This window comes from Aricia agestis, chromosome 4 (assembly GCF_905147365.1).
Source record: "Aricia agestis chromosome 4, ilAriAges1.1, whole genome shotgun sequence".
In the NCBI taxonomy this organism is placed as follows: domain Eukaryota; kingdom Metazoa; phylum Arthropoda; class Insecta; order Lepidoptera; family Lycaenidae; genus Aricia; species Aricia agestis.
In genome coordinates, this window is record NC_056409.1 from 22303998 (window position 1) to 22324955 (window position 20958).

At 39.6% G+C, this 20958-nt stretch overlaps 2 protein-coding genes across 8 annotated transcripts in view; one reads left to right on the forward strand and one right to left on the reverse strand.

Moving 5' to 3' along the window:
- The first annotated feature begins 1355 nt into the window (after positions 1-1355).
- On the forward strand, positions 1356-5695 carry LOC121726325 (putative tyrosine-protein kinase Wsck). Its single transcript, XM_042113639.1, has 2 exons — positions 1356-3747; positions 5676-5695. The coding sequence occupies exon 1, from the start codon at positions 1552-1554 to the stop codon at positions 3733-3735; it is 2184 nt and encodes a 727-aa protein (XP_041969573.1). The 5' UTR covers positions 1356-1551; the 3' UTR covers positions 3736-3747; positions 5676-5695.
- Positions 5696-15266: 9571 nt separating this feature from the next.
- Positions 15267-20958, reverse strand: part of LOC121726306 (RNA-binding protein Nova-1) — a 57611-nt gene continuing 51919 nt past the window's right edge. For 3 of the 7 annotated variants that reach the window (XM_042113605.1, XM_042113603.1, XM_042113602.1), the window contains 2 exons: positions 18216-18464; positions 15267-18020 (listed from right to left, as the gene is read on the reverse strand). In XM_042113605.1, coding sequence (XP_041969539.1) covers positions 17800-18020; positions 18216-18464 — 470 coding nt within the window. In that variant the 3' untranslated portion in view covers positions 15267-17799. The remainder of the gene's footprint in view (positions 18021-18215; positions 18465-20958) is intronic. The other 4 variants (XM_042113607.1, XM_042113604.1, XR_006035518.1 and 1 more) reach the window with 3 other exon arrangements.

Below are 20958 nucleotides of genomic sequence, written 5' to 3' on the forward strand. Positions count from 1 at the left end.
TCAATCTGGCGTACATTTCTTTAGGGGGGTATTACATTATCATTTATATTGGATCATTTCTATGATCATATATAGGATCCAATATATATGATCATTTCATCATATCTGCGTATTACATTATCATATTTCATTGATTTGATTTGTCAAAAGACATCATCATTTTTAATATGGCTTGTTTTTTGTTATTTCAGCAAGATTATCCAAGTATATAATTAGAAAAATAATTACTAAGCCATATTTAAAATGACGATGTCTTTTGACAAATCAAATTCTCTGAGATCTAGTAACCCTGACGTCAATACCTGTCAGCGTTAGCGTTCTCCATTGGCTATTAAAACCACATATGACGTAAAATAGGATCAATGAAATATGATAATGTAATATGCAGATATGATCAAATGATCATATACAATGTGTAACAAAAATAAGTGATAATACTTTAGGGTGTGTACGTGTTCCTTGTAGAAAGTTCACTGTGAAAGTAGCAGCGCTGAAAGACGAATTTTTTTTTCACTTTTGTATGGGCAAGGGCCCGAGCGTCACGAGTTTCCCCATACAAAAGTGAAAAAAAATTTTGGTCTTTCAGCGCTGCTACTTTCACAGTGAACTCTCTACAAGGAACACGTACACACCCTAAAGTATTATCACTTATTTTTGTTACATCCTGTATATTGGATCCTATATATGCTCATAGAAATGATCCAATATGTATGATAATGTAATACCCCCCATGGTAGGTAGGTAGTGCATATTTTAGTGCACAGAACACATTTGATTTAGTGATGCGCCGAGTCGATCGTTTTGTGTTAGATGGTTATTAATGATAAGGAAAAAGTAAGTATAAATAAATTTGCATATTTACTACTACTACTAACTAAATTAACTTTTTGGCTGATATAGGTATGCGAAAGAAGTCGTCATTGTTGAAATCTCGTAAAAAAGTGTACGAGATTTATGTTAATCTTGAATCTCGGACAGACCCTCTAAATCTCGTAATGGTACGAGATTTCTCGTACGTCTGGCAACCCTGAATATAGTCTTATATAATAATTAATTGATAATTATTTTACCATAACTTATCTTTCTATAATATTATTAATTTCAACTTGTGAACTGTGTTAAAACTTAAAACTTATATAAAAGAAGAAATTATCGAAAACCGAAATCGAAAACGACCGTTTCAATGGCAAAATTTACAATATTTTGACAGCAACATGATTACTGGCTCTCCGCTCTTTTCGGTGTAGAAGAAGGAACAAGAACACACAGATTACTCAAGAACATATCGTAGAATTTTGTCAAGTTGCCAAAATAGAAGAAAAAAAAATATATATATATATATATCGTAGAAAAAAAGCTGCAACTAGGCAGCAATTTTACGAGTTTTATCGATAATATCACTTAACTTATGTAAAATTTTACGCAAAAGTAAGTTTACTAATCATTAACTAAATAGTATGAATGCAACATAAACATGATTTGCAATACATCGATGGGTGTTAACTTTTTTCGCTTTGGATGACTCAATCTGCGATGACTCCAGTGTAAACAATGGAACGGTTAAGCCTGCTGATCGCTGTTGCGACGGTTACTTTCCTGAGATGCGTGTATACGGATCGCGGAGACTACATCGGATGCTACAGGCTAAAAGACGACGTGTTAAATATCCACACTGGTCAATCCGTCGACGTTTGCCTGACATCATGTGAAGAAGTTTACTACAAATACGCTCTCGTCGGCAACGAGTCCTCGTGCTTCTGCGCCAACGTTCCGGGACAGTTCAAGTTAGAGTTAGACGCCTGTAGCACGCCTTGTCCTAAGAACGAATCTCAGAAATGCGGCGGCGACAACGTCGCGAGCGTATACGACACCGAGGTGACGGCTCCCGGACCGCCCATGTCCCTCGAAGTGAGTAACGTGACGGAAACAGCGCTGCGGGCGAGGTGGGCTCCCCCTCAGGCCTTCTCCCGTATCTCGGGCTACGTGGTCAGAGCCACAGTGCTCGAAACTTTCGCCGACTTCACTCTGCTGCCCCTGGAATGGGTAGTCAGCAATGAAACATTTCAAATCGAGCTACCGAACCTTCAGCCGGGTTCCAAATACTCAATCAGCGTAGCGGCAACCAACTACGAGGAGGAGGGCCCGAACGTCACGAAGACGGCGGAGACGGTCATAGGCACGCCCACCCCTAGTCCTCCGGATATAGAAATTAAACAGAGGCACGGGAACAAAATGGTAGTCCACATTCCACAGGCTCAAAACACTAATGGTCCTGTGAGCATGTACCGTATTGTGGTGTCGGTGGAGCTGTATCAGCAGGGTTTTATAGTGGAAAATCTAGGGAACTACACTTATGCAAGGGAAAGGAACTTCCCCTATTATATTACAGCCGAGTTAGATCCTGACGATATTCAAAGTGACTTTATTATTGGTGATAACATAACTTACAATGGTTTCCTCAATGCTCCTCTACCTCTCATTAATGATATAGAAGTTTTTTTAGGAGTTGTCAGTGAGAAAAACCATGTGAAGAAAATAAGATATGCTGATGCTAGTAAAAAGGTCATATTGAATGTGTCCGAGCCTGAGGAAGTGTCCCCTATGGTTGTAGTTCTGGCCTCTGGCATAGCTATCGGTGTTGTTTTACTGCTGATTGGTATTGGCCTGCTGATCATTCTAAGGAAGAGAATTACAGTGGCTCGCCTTCAGAGAGGTTCCCAGTCTATGCCTTTGAGTTTGAGCGAGCCATGCCTGGAAATTGAGAACTCTGGTTTCTTACAGGATGAAGACGAAAGAGTCGATTATTATGGTAATATAAAAAGGAAGCTGTGGAACATCCCCAGGAACCTGATTGATATTGATATTTCGTGTGTCGTTGGCTTGGGGAGCTATGGGAAGTTCACAAGAGGTAAAGTACAGCAGCACAGCAGCCATATGTTCGGGCTGGTGCAGGTTATAGCGGACAGAGAACTAGACAAGGCAGACAAGAAAGTGATGCTTCAGGAGTTAGACACTCTCATCAAGTCTTCCGAACATGAAAATGTTATATCATTGATAGGAATTTGTGAAACCAATACTACCCTATTTGTTGTGCTGCAGGACAGCAAGATTAACCTGAAGGAGATGCTGCTGCAGAGCAGGCACAGGGACGTGCAGAATAATAAGTTCTGCTTGTTAACAGAAAGTAAAGTCCTTCAGATATGTGCAGATATCGCATGCGGCATGGAGTACCTGCACAGTAAAAGGATCGGCCACAAGAGGTTGAGCTGTCGTAATATAATGATCGGAGATGGCGGCCTCGCTAAACTAGCAGGTTTTGGACTCTCTCACATTCGGCCCCTACATGAAACACCAGACTATACAAGGTGGACTTCCCATGAGATGCTTCGTCAGACCAGGTTCCACACTAAAGCCGATGTGTGGTCCTATGGAGTCTTAGTTTGGGAAGCTCTGACATTGGGTGCCACACCCTACTCGGGTACTGTTAGTAAAGATGTTGCAGCCCGAGTGCTGAGAGGTATGAGACCATCTCAGCCATCGTATGTGGGCGATGAGCTGTTCCAGCTGTGCCTGCAGTGCTGGCAGGTCGACCCCGACGAGAGGCCCACCTTCTCTTCTCTTCTTAATGAACTGACTCCTATCATCAACGGGCCTGGGACTAGATGTCTAAGTTTTACATTTTACAATGATTTTAATTATGAACCTCACATACCACAGTATGAAGTTATTTCATAATCATAGTGAACACTGAACACAATATAAAACTAAATGTTTCACTGCAATAATCTGAATATAATTTAAAAAAAATGTAAATAGCTGTAAAAACACTGGCATAACTGAGCTTTATAATTAACCCAAAGATTTCAAACTGCCTTGTTAATGTACTAATGTAACCATAGACTATATTTAAATTTTAATAATAAAGTCAACACAAATTAGCTGTAATTGTATTAAAAAAATTTATAGCAAGAATTTAGACTTCCTGCTTTTTGAACATAATAATATATTTCGCGAATCTCTATGTAGTGGATATTGTTACGTGCTAGGGTTCGAGGATTTGGAGAGAAAGACCTGCTGACTCTCTTGAAGACTTTATTCACAAACACTAGGTCCAAAACAATAAGCACTATCACTGTCCCAGGTCGGAGCCAAGTCGCAGGTTTCACTGGTTCAATCACTATTGATCACTTGTTGTCACTCCGAAGTCACCTCGAAGATCGCTCAGATCGAACTGAATTACGGCCCGATCTCCTGCGACTATTTATGTGGGTCGAGGCGAGCCCTAGACTGTTCGAGAACATTTCTTCCCGAATGTACACAACTAGCGTAAACAAGTGTGGAATACTTCGAGAAGTATCCAATAGCGGATTTACGCTGTCTGCGTTTCTTCAATAAGTTGCGCTGGTGTGACGCTAGATGGCTCTATGTGTCCGTAACAATATTTTTAGTTTTATTATAATTTTATGCTAGGTTTTTACCTTTTAGATATAAAACTTCTTAGGTTTTAAGATTATATTTCTATGAATTTTGTAGCTGGTCAAAATATTTTTATTCGCTGACATTATTGCAGGCAGCTGTGTCTACACTATAGGGTGGTACTCTCTACTAAACACAGATACATACTTGCAAGTTGTATTGCCAAATTATTATTTGTTTTAAGTAATTATTTTGCATCCTGCAGATTGAACGTCTCTAAAAGCCGCTGCCGCTCACGGTCCCTATTCATACGCACATTTGCGTATGAATACCGAACGTGAGGGAGGCATCCTGCAGATTGAACGTCTTTAAAAGCTGCGGCCGCTCACGTTCCCTATTCATACCTGTGCAAATGTATAAAACTAGATGTAGGTAACTCAGTCATGACATGTTTAGTTTTAACTTTGTTATTTTGTACTATCAGAGAAGTTGATTCCTATGCAGATGGGGGATCTACGTAGTTTGGTCGCAGCTCGCGTTACTTCAAACCCAGCAGACAGATCATTGACATGATCCAATCAAATGACACTGGTCTGTCAACTGCCTAGGAATCAATTTCCTCGATGGTACATGTAGGTTAAACAGTATAATTAACGTGTATATAAAACAATTGAATAACAACATACATAATATTGTTTTCAGAATTTTGAGTACCACAAACAAGAGTTTGTAGAAGAAAGGATTGTTCATAAAAAATGTGCAGTAAGGGAGTTTTAAAAGTCATTTCATGTACATTGTACACGGATTGGCATTATTTGCTATGAAAATTATTGTAAGGCTCCAGTGCTCCATCCTTGAGTGTCAAATACACATGATTAAAACTACCTTAAAAATATTAGGTTCTATAATATACATAAGTATTTAATTTTGAAATAATAAGTACCGTTCCATGACGGACTGCATTTTACATTCCATTTTGTACTTAATGTTTTGATACTTTTGTAAGTTTGTAATTCCGTCCAAATGTGTTATATTATGAATCTCAAAATATATTATATTCTCAATAAACTATTAATTAAAAGCACGTTATTTTTATATTTTATACAATAAAATTGTTTCTTAGTTACTTGCCGACCACTGCCTACGGGCTAGGTATGGAGTGTAGATGGAGGAGAACTATCTCTGTATGTAAAAAGTGTCCGCTGAATAAATCAATATAATTATTATTTTTTAACAAAAAATTTAACCCGACTTCCAAGGTAAAAACAATATTCTTAATGACCTAAAAAGTATAAAATAATTCTTATTATTGATTTAGTTACTTTTTCAAAATTCGACTAAATCTCAACAAATTCTTTTTTTTTTTTTATTTTATTGTTTATTAGGGTAAAAAAACAATATCACAATATAAGATACGTTTACACACAGTCTTACTCTATACATATAAGTAATTGTGATATCCACATCATTTACCACATATATAAAATGTAAAATGTATTTAAGTTTAATTATAAGTAGTTGAGATTTTAACCTTGATTGATTAGCAGGCGGCACCCTAGCCCTACGACATTAGGTCTTGGGATCAGTGACAAGTACCACTAGGGTGCCGTATGCGAGATCAATCTAGTTTACAAACAGTACCTATTTAGTATCATGTAGTTAATTAAAATTACTTTAAGTAATAACGTATAAGGCTGCTTTTGATTTTTACAAGCTTATTACAAGATCAAAGCCAAACAACTAAACAATTTCTAGTATCAAATAAAACGAAAAGATTTACAGGATCTAACAGTTTAAAGTAATACCTAATTACTAGGAGTTAACAATCAAAGCTATGCGTTTGTCTGTGTTATGTGTACCTTGGTTTGCCATTTATGAGTGTGTGGCACCCTAGCCCTGCGACACGAGGTCATGGGATCAGTAACTAAGGCTATAAGTTAACATGTGTTATTTTTATATAAATTTTAAAAAATATACAATATGTACCTAGGCACAAATTGATAACACGTGTAAGTGCACAATACCTGCGGTAAGACATGTGAGAGTTTGTTTGAGTTTATATGTGTGCTAATTGTGTTTATCATCGTATTTTGAGTGTGTGGCACCCTAGCCCTACGACATATTATTGAGATCTTGGGATCGGTGACGATGACCACTAGGGTGCCGTATCCTGTTTCTGTATATGTTTAACACACTACGCACGAACATTTCGCGAAATATCTTAACAATACAGTTTTATCATTAAGTGACACTAGTGATATTTATTTTAGAGAGTTCCTCTGAGAGCAGTTTTTTAAAAGCAGTGGCTTTATTGGCATTAATATCTATATGGTTAAAGTGTCTGTTGTATAAGGCAAGCATATGATTAGTTGGTGCACGGAGACCTGCATTAGTACGTGATAATCTTGTCGCAAATACTTCAGAAGCAGCACGACAAGCTCTTTTGTGTGTTCTGAGAGGCACTCTGTAACTAAGGTCATTTACAATATCGATACAGTCATATTTATTGTGGCAGATGTCATACAATAACATCATCTGAAGTTGCATTCTTCTACATTTTAAGCTTAGTAATTTATACTTTTCTAGTAACTTAGGGTACGATAGGTAGTATAACCGACACTTATATTGCACACAACGTAAGAAACTTTTCTGCACTTTTTCTAGGTAGTGTGAGTATTCTGCGTACATCGGATCCCATATACATGAAGCATATTCTAGTTGTGAGCGAATTAAGGTTTTGTATAAATATAGATATGTACTAGGTCGTTTGAAATCGTTACTAGCTCTTAATACAAAACCGTACATCTTAAAAGCTTTACTGCAAATAGTATCTACATGAGTGTCCAGCGTCAACTTGGCATCCAATATAACCCCAAGGTCACGAATAGTGAAGACTTTTTCTAAATTATGGCCATCTATGGAGTAGTTATGTATTATGGGTCGACGTTTTCTAGTAAAAGAGATCGTTTTACATTTATTTAAACTTAGCTGTAATTTATTGGCATCACAATAGTTTGCAAATCTATTAAGATCCTCCTGAAGCCTCCTCTGGTCATCAGCATTGTCAACGGTGCGATAAATCTTTAAGTCGTCTGCATATAGTAGAAATTTACAATTTTTAAAACATTTGTGAATATCGTTTATGTAGATGATGAACAGCAGGGGGCCAAGGATAGACCCCTGAGGCACTCCTGACGTTATAAAATTAGTATCAAAGTTAGATTCATACCCATTAATGACAACTTTCTGCGTCCTATTTGTGACATAAGATTTAAACCATCTCCATAGATTACCACGGATACCGTTAAAAGCGATTTTTTCAAGTAATAGTTTATGGTCGACGCGATCGAAAGCCTTTCTAAAATCTGTGTATATACTATCTGTTTGTTTATTACAATCCAGATTTGTAAAAAGTTGATTGGTATAAACCATAAGGTTTGTTACAGTAGAGCGATTACGGACGAAACCATGCTGTTGTTGAAGGATATTTCTGTGTAATAGTGGGTATATGTAGTTATGTACTAGCCTTTCGAGTAATTTAGACAATGTTGGAAGTATCGAGATTGGTCGGTAATTAGTTATATCTGTTTTGGAGCCTCCCTTATGAATTGGGGTGATTCTGGCAGATTTCCATGCCGTTGGGCACACGCCTTCTGCCAAGCATTTATTATAAAGATTTGTCAACGGCTCATGTATAGCTTCTGCAGTATATTTAAGGAAAATTGGAGGTACATTATCGAGACCTGCTGCTTTTGTGCTATCTAGAGCTTTAAGTTCCTTAAGGACGTTACCTTCTTCTAGTTTTATGTCACTGATAATAGTGCCGTTAGTGGGTCCGCCCTCTTCTCCCGCTATATTATCTACATTAAAAGAGTCTGTCAGTTCAGAGGGTTGGAACACCGACTGAAAAAAAGTGGCGAATAGGTTACAAGTTTCCTCGAGGGTTTTGGCCTTTATATTATTGTAATGTACGTTAGTAGGAATTACTGACTGGTTTTTACGGTTATTTATGTAATTCCAGAAGTATTTCGGATTTTTGGGAATGTTATCTTCTACGGAGGTCATATATTTAGTGTAACAGATCTGAGATTCTTTCTTGAATCTTTTTCGAAGCAAAGAGAAAGTTGAATAGTCTGATATGTTTCTATTTAGCTTCCATCTATTCCATGCCTTATTCTTATCTTTATAAATGTGTATTAAGGCTGGTGTGAACCACGCAGGAAAATTATTGTTGGAAACACGTTTAGATGGTACTCTTTTTCGAATAATATTATATATGTTTTCATAAAAAACGCTAGCACAATTTTCAGAAGATTTGTTTTTGAATTGTTCACGCCAATTGATTTCTAGGATATCCTTATTTATTTGTTCGTAATTTGCACTTTTAAAACATAATCTTGTAGTTAAAGGCGTAGTTATAGGTTTGAAGCAGTGATCGTCAACAGGTATTAAGGCATAGAAAGGGGGGTGATACGCATCTGGCGGGACGAGAGTGATTGGCGCGGAGTATGTTCTACATTCTTGAATATTTGTTAAACATAAGTCGAGCAATCTATTTATGCTATTCTTATGAGAGTTTACCTGTACACATTTTGTCGCCCCAATGAAAGTAAAAAGATGTGAGTTTGGTGGCGTGTATAGATTATTTACAGGTATCATGTTATTGAGATTCCCGTTTATGCACCAATCTATGTGAGGCAGGTTAAAATCTCCCAACAAGCAAATATTTTCATAACACTTTATTTGTATAATTTTTACTACCTAATTCATTAAAAAGTGTAAAGTATATGTCATTGTTAACGGCTGGTGGAATATAAACGGCGCCTAGCAAGTATATTGTTTTACCAAGACGTAACTCTATTAGCAAGTAATCTAAAATAGGAGGAATATCAAGTGAGGCTACAGGGGGCTCTGGCATGCATTGCGTAGCGCATAATGTGCGCAGTACCGCAACAAGTACACCCCCTCCGTCCCGGCGTCCTGTGGCAACACGGTCACGGTCGCATCTAAAAACACAATAACGAGAGTCTACGAATTCGCTGTCGGCTACGTCATTATGCAGCCATGTTTCGGTCAAAATAATTATATCATAATTATGTGATAAAATGTTAACAAAAATGGTATTTAATTTGGTTCTTAGGCCGCGGCAGTTTTGATAGTACAAGGATAGAACTTTATTTGAATTGTTATGACTCATATTATGTTTATTTTTTTTTATTAATAAATGACAAATGTATTCATTTTACTCAAAAAGAATTTGGCTATAAGAGAGTCGAGATATTTACAGATCATGTCCCTGAGGTTGCATCGTCTACAAGAAAAAATAATCTCACTGGAAGCCTCAGCTGAGTTTAAGTGGCGGTTTGCTATGTACAAGGTCCTATCCTTTTCATTTGCGTAATGTGTATTCATTATATTGAACAGAGAAAATAAAGAAAACAGGCTAGCTGGGCCATGAGCTAGACTCTCCGGAGATACTACTACTATAATTCCTAAACAACCAACAGGACAGTAGCGGCTAACTGAAATTAAGTAGTCACAATAAACATACCCAAAACATACCAAGAATCTGAAATGTATATTAGTTTTGTCCTGGTATTTTACAACCTGTGCTTTTACTATATTGTTACTTCCTGGAAACCAGGACCAAAGTAAATCAGACGATTTTATTAGTGCCTGAGCTATAATTTTCTTTATAATATGTACTCTTAGAAATGATGCTATATCATGATAAAGTAGGCAAACGCTCAATTTTGTAAATTTATAATCTAAGTATTTACAATGCTTTAGGTTATTATATTGTATTAGAATGGCCCATGGCCATGTGATGTACGTAAAGTGCATAAGACAGTTACTACCAAAATTGTAATTGTTTATGATTAAAAAAAGTTTAAAGCTTATGAGAAAGTATGAGATTTCCACTACTCGTATGTTTCCGGTGCTATATTGTCTACAACACGAGATACTCACACTGGGAGGCTGTGCTAACTTGTGTAATTTGTTATTGATTATGCACAAATACCAATTTTTATAGTTAGCAGAAAAGTACATTACACCATGCAACAGTATTACACAACATAAACTAGTTGACTGCCCACATGTTAATTTCTTTGTTTGTACACAGTTTATTTCGGGACATGCTATATTATTTCTTAAAGAGCCCACAGTAAGACTTCCTTGGTAGTTAATAAAAATAAGAAGGTTATCTTTTACATGTTTAGCATACATAGAAAATCTGAAGTTACAATGATTTGGTTTTGAGCTATTACTATTTGAGATCCCTCCACAAAAATACTTCCTGTGATTGCAAATGACAATAAACTCATTAGAGTGTGTTAGGACTAAGAACAGAATAATATGAGGACTGAGTGTACTCAGTTTCATTTTTATCTTTTCACAAGTAATGTTAAGTATATTATAATCTGGCTGGTTACAACTAAGTTTGACAAATTGCATAGCACAGCAATTTACTAAATATTTGTAACCGTAGTTGTTATCAGAATAGTTTTCATTATGAAAATATTTTAAGAGAACAGGTTTTTTGAGTAGACAGTGTATTAACATTACAGTTAAATAAGTATTTATAAAGAACATTATATTAGTAACATAAAAATGCATATGGTGCCCCTTATTTAGAACACTTCCCTGGTAAAGAAATATTAATATTGTAATAGTGTGCACTATATTATAGTCAATGCTATCCCCTATTGAAACATATAAGTTAAAGGTATGTATAACTTTCCAAGTAGACAAGAAGAGAATTCTGTAGGTACCTACTCAATTTTCATTCATTTGAAGTCGGTACCTACCAGCCCAGAACTGAGATAAGTACTTGACATAGAACTTAGCCAGTACCGACTTCAAATGAATGAAAATTGAGTACAGAATTCGTTGAGATTTAGTCGAATTTTGAAAAAGGCGCTAATCATTAATGAGAATTAAGTAAATACTTTTTAGGTCATTTTAAGAATATTGTTTTTACCTTGGAAGTCGGGTGCAATTTTTTGTTAAAAAATTATAATTTTACTCTTTTTAGTTATCTACAAGACAAGGCTTTATTCGTAGATAACCACTACGAATATTAACTATCCATATTATATTACTGTAAGCGAAATTGTGGTAAATGTTTGCAGTTATCTGAGCGATGCTGCAATTTCCAAACTTTTATCTTTAAAGGTTCAGGAGTTCTGTTCAGTGCCTTTGGACCAAGAGACACCTTTGTATGAAATTTCTCTTATTCGTAACATATTATGTTTAAGTTATTAGAAACAAGTGAAACAACATTTTAACCACTTTGAGTGTTTTGATAAATTTCAAGGATTTCCCTCGATTGCTCTCATCATCAGCTCATAACTTTCGTAATTGTTATACAAAATTAAGATCATATTCTATACAACAACACAAGAATTTTGAAAATCGGTTCACAAAAAGCGAAATAAATCATCAAAAACATCAGCTTCAATGCAAAATATCACCAAAAGTACCAATAATTGGGTTATAATGTGATGACCCATGGTATAATTATCGTTGTGATGATGATGATCAATCAAATGGATGTGTTGGCTTATGCTTTCAGTTGTTTAAACAACGCCGAAATTCCTGAACCTGTATCTATAAGGATTCATAAGTTCTGTTCGGTTCCTTCGGATCCAGGATATAACCTGGGCGCGTACCACGAAACGGTTTTGAGACTCAAACAATCTTACGAGAATGTTGCGTCCCACTCAAACAAAAGTGAAATGACGTTGTTAGAGCAGGACGCGGCATTCTCGTCCGATTGTTTGAGTCTCAAAACGGTTTCGTAGTAGGCCTACTTGTGCGAAATCTTATTTTTTGGTAGCATTTACCTCGAATGCTTAAAAAAAATCGAAATCACTATATGTTTCCATACAAATTTCAAGGAGTCCCCTGGATTCCTCATGGATCCCATCATCAGATCACCATTTTTGTGAACATGGTACCAACCTTGGCACGGGCACGGGCGGCGGGGGCTGGGATAGCCGTAAATCATGCCATAGCTTAGCTAGCAATAAGTCACGCGCGTTGCTTCATAAATAATACCTATCTATTTATTTGTTATTTTATTTTCTTTTGATATCATCGTATTATGTAAATTTATGGAATGTATAATGATTATTAATATTTAAAATACAATTTTTTTACGTTAAATTGTTAACGCTGAGTGCATATCTCTCCCTATTTCTAGATGACTGTTATTAGGAACCACATAACACCAGGCACTGTGGTGTACACCACGGTAATAAGCCTGAGTGGTATCCTTTTCAACAATAGACATAACAATACACTACTCGTATGGCTGACCTTTAGGCACTATGGGGATGTCCCCATTGTTTACATCCTTATGTTATGCATACGTCCTGCTGTCTTATCACCGTGTCTCATGAATTATTCCTTCTTTTTTATTTTCTCTTTTTTATAATTTTGTGTCTTTTGCGTATGTGATGTTTAATTTCCTTCTTTGTATTGTAACGTGTAATTTATTATTGTAGTGTAATGCTGTGTCATACTGTTGAATAAACGTTATTATTATTATTAACCTCGGTATCAACCCTGTACAACAACAAAATAAGTATGAAGATCGGTCCACGAACGGCGAAGTTATGGTTGAACATACAAAAAAAATAATAAATATATAAACAGACGAACATATAACTTTCTCCTTTTTGGAAGTCGGTTAAAAAGTACCCAGTAGCCGATTCTCAGACCTACTGAATATGCATACTTATAAAATTTGGTTAAAATCAGTAAAGCCGTTTTGGAGGAGTACGCGGCCTAACATTGTGACACGAGAATTTAATACTTATATTATAAGATTTATAGTTTTTAGATTATTATTCTGAACTAGTATCATGTAGTGCAAGACACTTTTCAATGACCAAAACTTTTATCATCCGCTTTGAAAATAACTGTTGCTAATTTTTTCTAAAGGCGTTACTTTTATTTTATAAATTAATAAAGCACCTAACAACAGGGGTTCCCAATCTTTTTCAGCCTGCAGCGCACTTACACGTTCAATATTTTGTCACGGCGCGGCGCCCTTCTTTACCCAGCTATTACAAAAATATACATAAATAAACACCTTTAATTATTATTTTTTTAGTTTGGTAATAATAATAAACTAATATTTAATCAGCTGCCTGCTTTGTATAATTCATATTATAATTTTATTCTATGATATTTGTGGTTTCTGTTAATGATGGAGGATCGACTAACTGGGAATAAAATAATAGGGGAGGGTAGGGAAGGGAATAGGGTAGGGGATCGGGCCTCCGGTAAACTCACTCACTCAGCGAAACACAGCGCAAGCGCTGTTTCACGCCGGTTTTCTGTGAGAACGTGGCATTTCTCCGGTCAAGCCGGCCCATTCGTGCCGAAGCACAGCTCTCCCACGTATAAAAAAATAAAGTCGGCTGTATCACAAGAGGCTGCACTTACAGCATAACACGGATATGTAGCATCTGTTCTTAAGTACGGTCTTGTTTTATGGGGGAACTCACCAGATATAAATAATGCATTCCTGGCACAAAAAAAAATGTATTCGGGCGATGGCAAAAGCGGAATACCTGGCTCCCTGTAGGCTGCTTTTTAAGGAATATAAGATACTGCCACTAGCTTGTCAATACATACTTGATACATGCATATTCGTTAAAAACACAGCCATCTAATTTGAGACAAACAAAAATCTAAAAGTAAATAAGTATGTAAGTAGGGATTGCAATAAATACTATATACCTCGACACAGAAAACAATTGTATAGTGAGAATAGTTACTGCATGTCAATAAAATTTTTTAACCGGTTGCCTTAAGACATAAAAAATATCTCCGTAACAAATAAATTCAAAAAAATATTATTTGATTGGTTGCTGGACAAATGCTTCTATAGCAAAAAGGAATATTTTGAACATTTTAATAATGTAAGAAAATTTGACTTAAAATAATTAGATAAATGTATTAAATAATTTAATATGAAATAATTTTGTAATAACTATTAATATTATATTGTATTAAAATTGAACATTAGTAATTGATATTTAATTAAGTTGTAGTGACTAGTGTACATAGTTAAACTTCTTTTATAAAACCTTATTATTTTGTTCTTAGCTTATTATTTTGCTCACTTCAAAGTAAATTGACTAAATGACTATAATAATTTTAAGGATGTTGAGTGTTTATTTTAAGTAATTGTATTATTGATTGGTTAAAATGATTAAATTTAAACTTTAAATTTTAGTACTAAGTGTAGTAAGTAAATAATTATTTTTATTTTCTTAAGTTTATGTTACCAGCAGGGACATAAATGTAACATTTCCACACCTCATTGAGGTAGAAATTGTAAATGCGTTATAGACCTAAGAACATTATTGTAAATGACAATTTCTTGGAAATAAAGGATATGAATATTAATAAAGTTTTGATCACTGAAAAGTGTCCTACATGATACTGGTTCAGAATATTATTCTACAAATTATATATAAATACGAGCTTTTGCCCGCGGCTTCGCTCGCGTTAAGAAGTATTATTATATACAAACTTTCATTCCGTATTTTAACCCCTTGGAGGTGGAATTGATCAAAATCCTTTCAACAACAACAAAATAATATCTACCCGCATGCCAAATTTCAGCCCGATCGGTCCAGTGGTGTGGGCTGTGCGTTGATAGATCACCATGTCGGTCAGTCACCTTTGAGTTTTACATATATAATAATAATAATACACAGACGTACACGAGGCACTAGTAAGAACCTATGGTTTCATCCATCAGAGAGTAAGTTATGTCTTAACCTTCTGGGATCCAGGTCTACACGGGGTGTTGAAATAAAAGGCTTATGAATTTATTTTGCATTTATTTAATGTTAATATAATTATAGACAATGTTCAAGGTACCCTTTAATTGGTTTTCGAGCTTTAACACTAACACGGTACTCCTCCTATATCATACTACATTGCAAAACAACAGAACATCGGAAAACCATCTCGATACAACTAAATAATAAACTTTGACTAAAATATAGCGAATTTAAAACATTGCATACTACTATCGTTCGATAATTATATTATAACTCTTGCAGACCCGTTTAACAAAATAATAAAATAATCAATAATTAAAATATTTTACGTTCCCGGTCGGAACGATCGCGGCAACGAATATAATATATAACACATCATATAACGCATCACGTTACACTTACATATGCAACAATTATAATTCAATAGAATTAGTTTAACATATTATCAATCTCAACATGTGTAAAGGTGACCACGAAGCCGGCCGGCCGCGAGCGGCGCCGCCCGCCGACCCAGCACGTGCGAACCCGGACGACCTTCCCCCACTACCCCCGCTACCCGCCTGCAGCCCACAACAACAACAAGGAGATAAAATATAATTTACAAAGTCAATCGTATTATGCATAACAATAGTAAAACAAACCCTGGCGAGTTCGCACGGGGTCAGCGGGCGCGCGCCTCGCCGCCGCCGCGCCGCGGCCGCGCCGCATGAACCGAGAGACTCCCGATGACGAAACGATATGTCGCAGCGACCCCTGCCCGCCTGCCCCCGCCGGCGCGCGGCGAGCGGCGGGCGGGCAGGCGACGGCGACGTCGATATGCGCGAGTTGATTCCTCAGTCTTAATAAATTGATGACGATGAGCGAGGAGAGACGAATGAAACGAATATATATACAGATGCGGGGCGGCGAGCGAGCGGCGCCGGCCGGTGTTGAGTTCCTAACGCACAGCCTTCCGGACCTCCTCGGACTACGCTACCTACGAGTAATCACGATAAACCACTCTATCAACAAATTTAACAACATTTAGCTATTAAAATTAGAAGGAGGGTGAGGCGCGCCGGGGGCCGGGCGGCCGGCCCGGCGCGGGTTAACTAGCTACCTTAGCCTACGACATCGAAATCCTCCGGCGGCGAGCGACGGAGCACAACCGGAGCGAGGCGGGGGGCGGCCCCCCCGGACCACCGCGACAATATACTCTCAATATTGTAACAACATCTGCAGTTATAACAACCAACAGTAACACTAATCCGGCGCCCGGAAATCGTTGCTACCCACGCGTTCCCGAACGTTCCTCGGTTTCGTGTGACCGGACTACCTACAGACTCGACGCCGCGGGAGGCCGACGTGCTCCCCGCGGGGCGCCGACGACGTCGCGGGGACGAGTCGAACTAGCGAGAAAAGGAAAAACGAGGGGACTTAGAAAGATAGAGGCGACAGACGGATGGAGCTCCGACTCGGGGCGCCCGGCGCGGGGGCGGGGCGCGCCCGCACACTGCGTGTATATAATTGACGTGTTCACTACCTCGTATTGACGGCGACGCGGGCCGCATAATTGACACAGGACGATATCCGAGCACGCCCCCGGGCGCGCGAGACAGGAGACGCGATGTCGAAGTGTACCTACATAATAAGATTGAATATAGCCTAGTTCTAACTACTTCAATGAAACTACCGCAATGTACCTACATAACACGTATAATAGACCGGCCGCGGCTCGCGAGGCGTCGGCGGCCGTCGGGCGCGAGGACGCGACGCTCCCTCAATTCCTTCCCTACACCTATGACGCCCGTGCGTCGCTCGTTTGAGCCGTTTCGTATCTATATATCTATCACGGATATTAAGTTTGTACTCGACGCTGCGGACAGCGCGGCGTACGATGGCACTCCTGAGGTAAGCGAACTGAAACTACCGCGCGTACGATGTACCTCGACAGTGTCAACACAATCACAGCATATTACCGCGCGCGCCGGCCGCCCGCGCCCCGGGGCGGAGCCCGAGCGCGGGCGGCCGGCGCGACGGGCGCCCGGGGCCCGGGCCCCCGGCGCCCTACATCTTTAATCGTAACTGTAAATAAAACTTTATAATATTGTCCTCTCGTAATATATATAACTCTGAGTTAAAACCTTTAAATATACTCTATTATGGACACGAATCTCTCTATTATCATTTAAAATTGTACTCGATCGAGACATAAATTTAGACCGAAAAACGACTACGACCACTCGCCCGGCGAGAACACAAACGAATACTATATAAACGTATAAAAAATAAAGATCTATAACCGCGAGAAACGAGGAATGAAAACAACCGACGTACGTCACGCGCACGAGCCGCGGGCCCGTGCCGGACGAGTCACCGAACAACTCATAACACTACATTACATTATATTATCGCATTGCACATCGTACTAGTTTATGTCAAAAAATAAAATATAAAATAATAATATTAATAATAATAATATGATACACCGAGTTCGGTGAGGCCGGACCCCTCGGGGCTCGGCGACTAACTATCAGGTAACTGGCGGCTGCGAGTGACTAGCTGCGGGCTGCTGGCTGCCGGCGCCGGGGGGCCGCTACTGCAGCAGGCCGGACAGCGCGGTGTGGCGCGTGCGCTTCAGCTCCTCCTCCTGGATCTTCTGCTCGATGAGGTAGTGCGCGCTGCCGATGGCGGTGCCGGTGCCGCTGATGGTGACGATGCGGTTGCGCGTGCCCGGCGCGAACGTGCCCTTCTTCGAGATCTGGATGTTCGCGCCCGACATCTGCTGGATCTCCACCAGGCTGCGCCCGCCGGGACCTGCAACACCGAACAGTAAAAATCAATCGGGGACGGGGGACGCCTTGTCGTTTTACGTCCTACGTTTCGAAATAAACTATACGATGATAGTATTAATCGAGTCACCGTGTGTCAAATTACTATTATTCTGTAAATTATTTTACTGCTATTATGTATTAAATGTGTATATAAGTACTATATAGGTGGTGTACGCACCGAGGATGGCTCCCACGATGACCTCGGGGATCTCGACGTTCTTGGAGTCCTTGGCGCCGGCGTCGGCGGGCGTGGGGCTCTTGGACAGGGGCAGCAGGCCGGCGGCGGAGGGGAAGGGCACGCCGCCCACGCCGCCCGACAGCGAGATGGGCGCCACGGCTGCGGGCCGAAGCGCCTCGAATGCAACCTCCGCGAAACGCTCTAACGAGCCGCCGCGCGCGCCGCCTGCCAACGTCACCAGTGCCGAGCCTCCGCGCAGCCGACCAGCCGCTTACATTAGAACGTTTCGCGCTGTCGCGGGAACACACGTTAGCTCTCGCCGCCCCCCGCTCCTCCCCACACCTCCCGCACCCAGCGCCCCTCGGGTGATGCTAGTGCCCGTCGCGAGGTGCCCCAATTTAGAATTTAGCCCGCGAAGGTTCGTTCTGATTTTGCAAGCGCTGGCGTCGCTGCTCGGCGGCCGACGGCCGAGCGCGGGGCGCGCGCGAGCCCGGCGGCCGGGCCTCGCGTCGCGCCCCGCGGTCCGGAGTTAGTGAAATTTTGACCTACTCTAGAGCTACACGAGCTACGATAGAACGGATGGAGTGAAAGCCGATTAGAGGAAATCGCAACAAAAAATCGTCCACCAGCAAAACCCACGTGGCGATGACGTCAGTTCCGACTTCCGAGAGAGTCGGTAGCGGTGCGGTGCGGTCGAGGGCATCAGATACACACGTCCAGTGAAAAGAGCAAATCGGCGCGCGCGGCCGCGGGGTGTCTCCGCACGACGTGCAATATGTAGGTACTAGCCACTAGGTACGATGACCGGGGCGAATGACGAAACAAAATATAAATCTCGTTCCCGGGGCAAACGGGGCTACGGTACAGCTAATGAGTTTCTAAACACTAAAGACTTGCTCTTTCCAAATGTGCAGTGGAAAATGATTGAACTGGTGCGAAGTGAGCTCGGGGCCGGAGTCCTACGATATCTATTTTTGCAACGGTGGTAGATACGTATTACAAGGAACAAAAATATAGAAATACAAAATAGAATGTCGACCACCACCTTAATTCCACCTATATCCGCTCATTTTTTCATAGTAATCGTGTACGAGTATGTCATAACTCGACTCACTCGCAACCCCAGGCCCCAGTGGCCCCCGACCGCCAGTTCAATGTTGCCCACTACACGGGGTTAATGTATTGCCGACAGATGAGAAGCGATGCTCACAATAATTTTGAAATTAAAATAAATGTAGAAAAAAGCCAATCCAGTCAAACAATAATCAGCAATACGACAGTATAAGTTGAATGAACATGCAGACTACGGACACGGCGCAGAGCCTGGATAGAAGCTACATTGGTAATGATAAAGTCATATTATACGTCTAACCCGGTCGCAGAACAAATAAAAAATCGGCTCATCTTATCGCCCCTTGTCTCTTTAAAGCAAATTCAAACGCAAAATGTCGCTACCGCGCTTCATGTGGAATCGAGATAGCTTAATAATAATCGTGCGCTCGAATTTTACGTATTCGACGACCGGGCTATATTATGTAGATGCTAATAAGCTGAGACCAAGTAAAAAGTAAAGACGGAGCTCTGCGAAACACAAACTGGCGCCCGTCAAACTACGCCTCGATGCGTCGCTGTGTATGTGAAAAAAGCACATTGTTATGTTTCATGTGTGCGCGTGAAAACGTAAACTGTAAGCGAGTTGTAGTGTAGCCTGTAGGTAGCTAGCTAGGTAGAGAAGGCAGTACGCGTGCTCCGTTGACGAAGCTGTATTTACTTTTCATATTTCGGCCACGACTCGCAACTACACAGTACACTCGTCGGCTTTTAAGCTTAACCGTCCAGACTCCGCCCGTAGCTGTGACTATTCGAAACTATGTACCAGTATGTACTATCAGAGAAGTTGATTCCTATGCAAATCGGGGACCTAAGTAGTTTGGTTGCGTTACGTGATACGTCAAACCCAGCTGACAGATCACAATTAACATTGAATTGACATATTCGACCAAATAACGTTGGTCTGCCAATTGCATAGAAATCAACTTCCTCGATGGTATATTGTATGTCTATTAATGTCTGTATGATTTTGATGAATGATCACAAGGTAGTCTACAAACATCTAATAACACTAGTTCTCTCTGTTACGAATTTCAACCTCATATACGGGCTACGAATAATAAAAACTAAGGAAAAGTAACTCCGTCAAATAACATGCTCCACAATACTTGTCAAAAAAGTGTACCTTAGGTACACATTTCAATACATTTGCAATATTTAGGTGGCCTTGAGCGGTACTAGGCTGACGTTACATGACAGTTAGAAAGGAACCAAATTTAAAACGGTAATAGTATGGGAGTTACGATTCCTTAGTTTTTATTATTCGTGGTAAACGGGTCTAATTCACATAGAAATTTAAACTAGACTATTAACAGTTGTTTATATTTCTTTTAAAATTAAGCGCGTTTTATGTGTCGTTAGTTTGTAATTTTAGCTAAGTTACTTATGTTGACTACATAAGTAACTTAGTTAAAATTATTACTAATGCAAAATTATCACAGTATTTTGTGTATTATCAAGTAGCTTGCAACTCACTACAATAGTAGCCGGGAGTCCAGTAGTCATCTATTGTATTAAGTTACACCGGCATTTTAGTCGAGATCCGTTTGATAATTTTGACGGCGTAATTCGAAATCAAAAATGTATGGTATTCGACGCAAGTCATCTCCAACTTCCAACTTCCAAGTAATAA

What these genes read in the sequence shown, in the direction of transcription:
- LOC121726325 (XM_042113639.1), top strand. Translation starts at nt 1,552, where the DNA reads ATGGAACGGTTAAGCCTGCTGATCGCTGTTGCGACGGTTACTTTCCTG.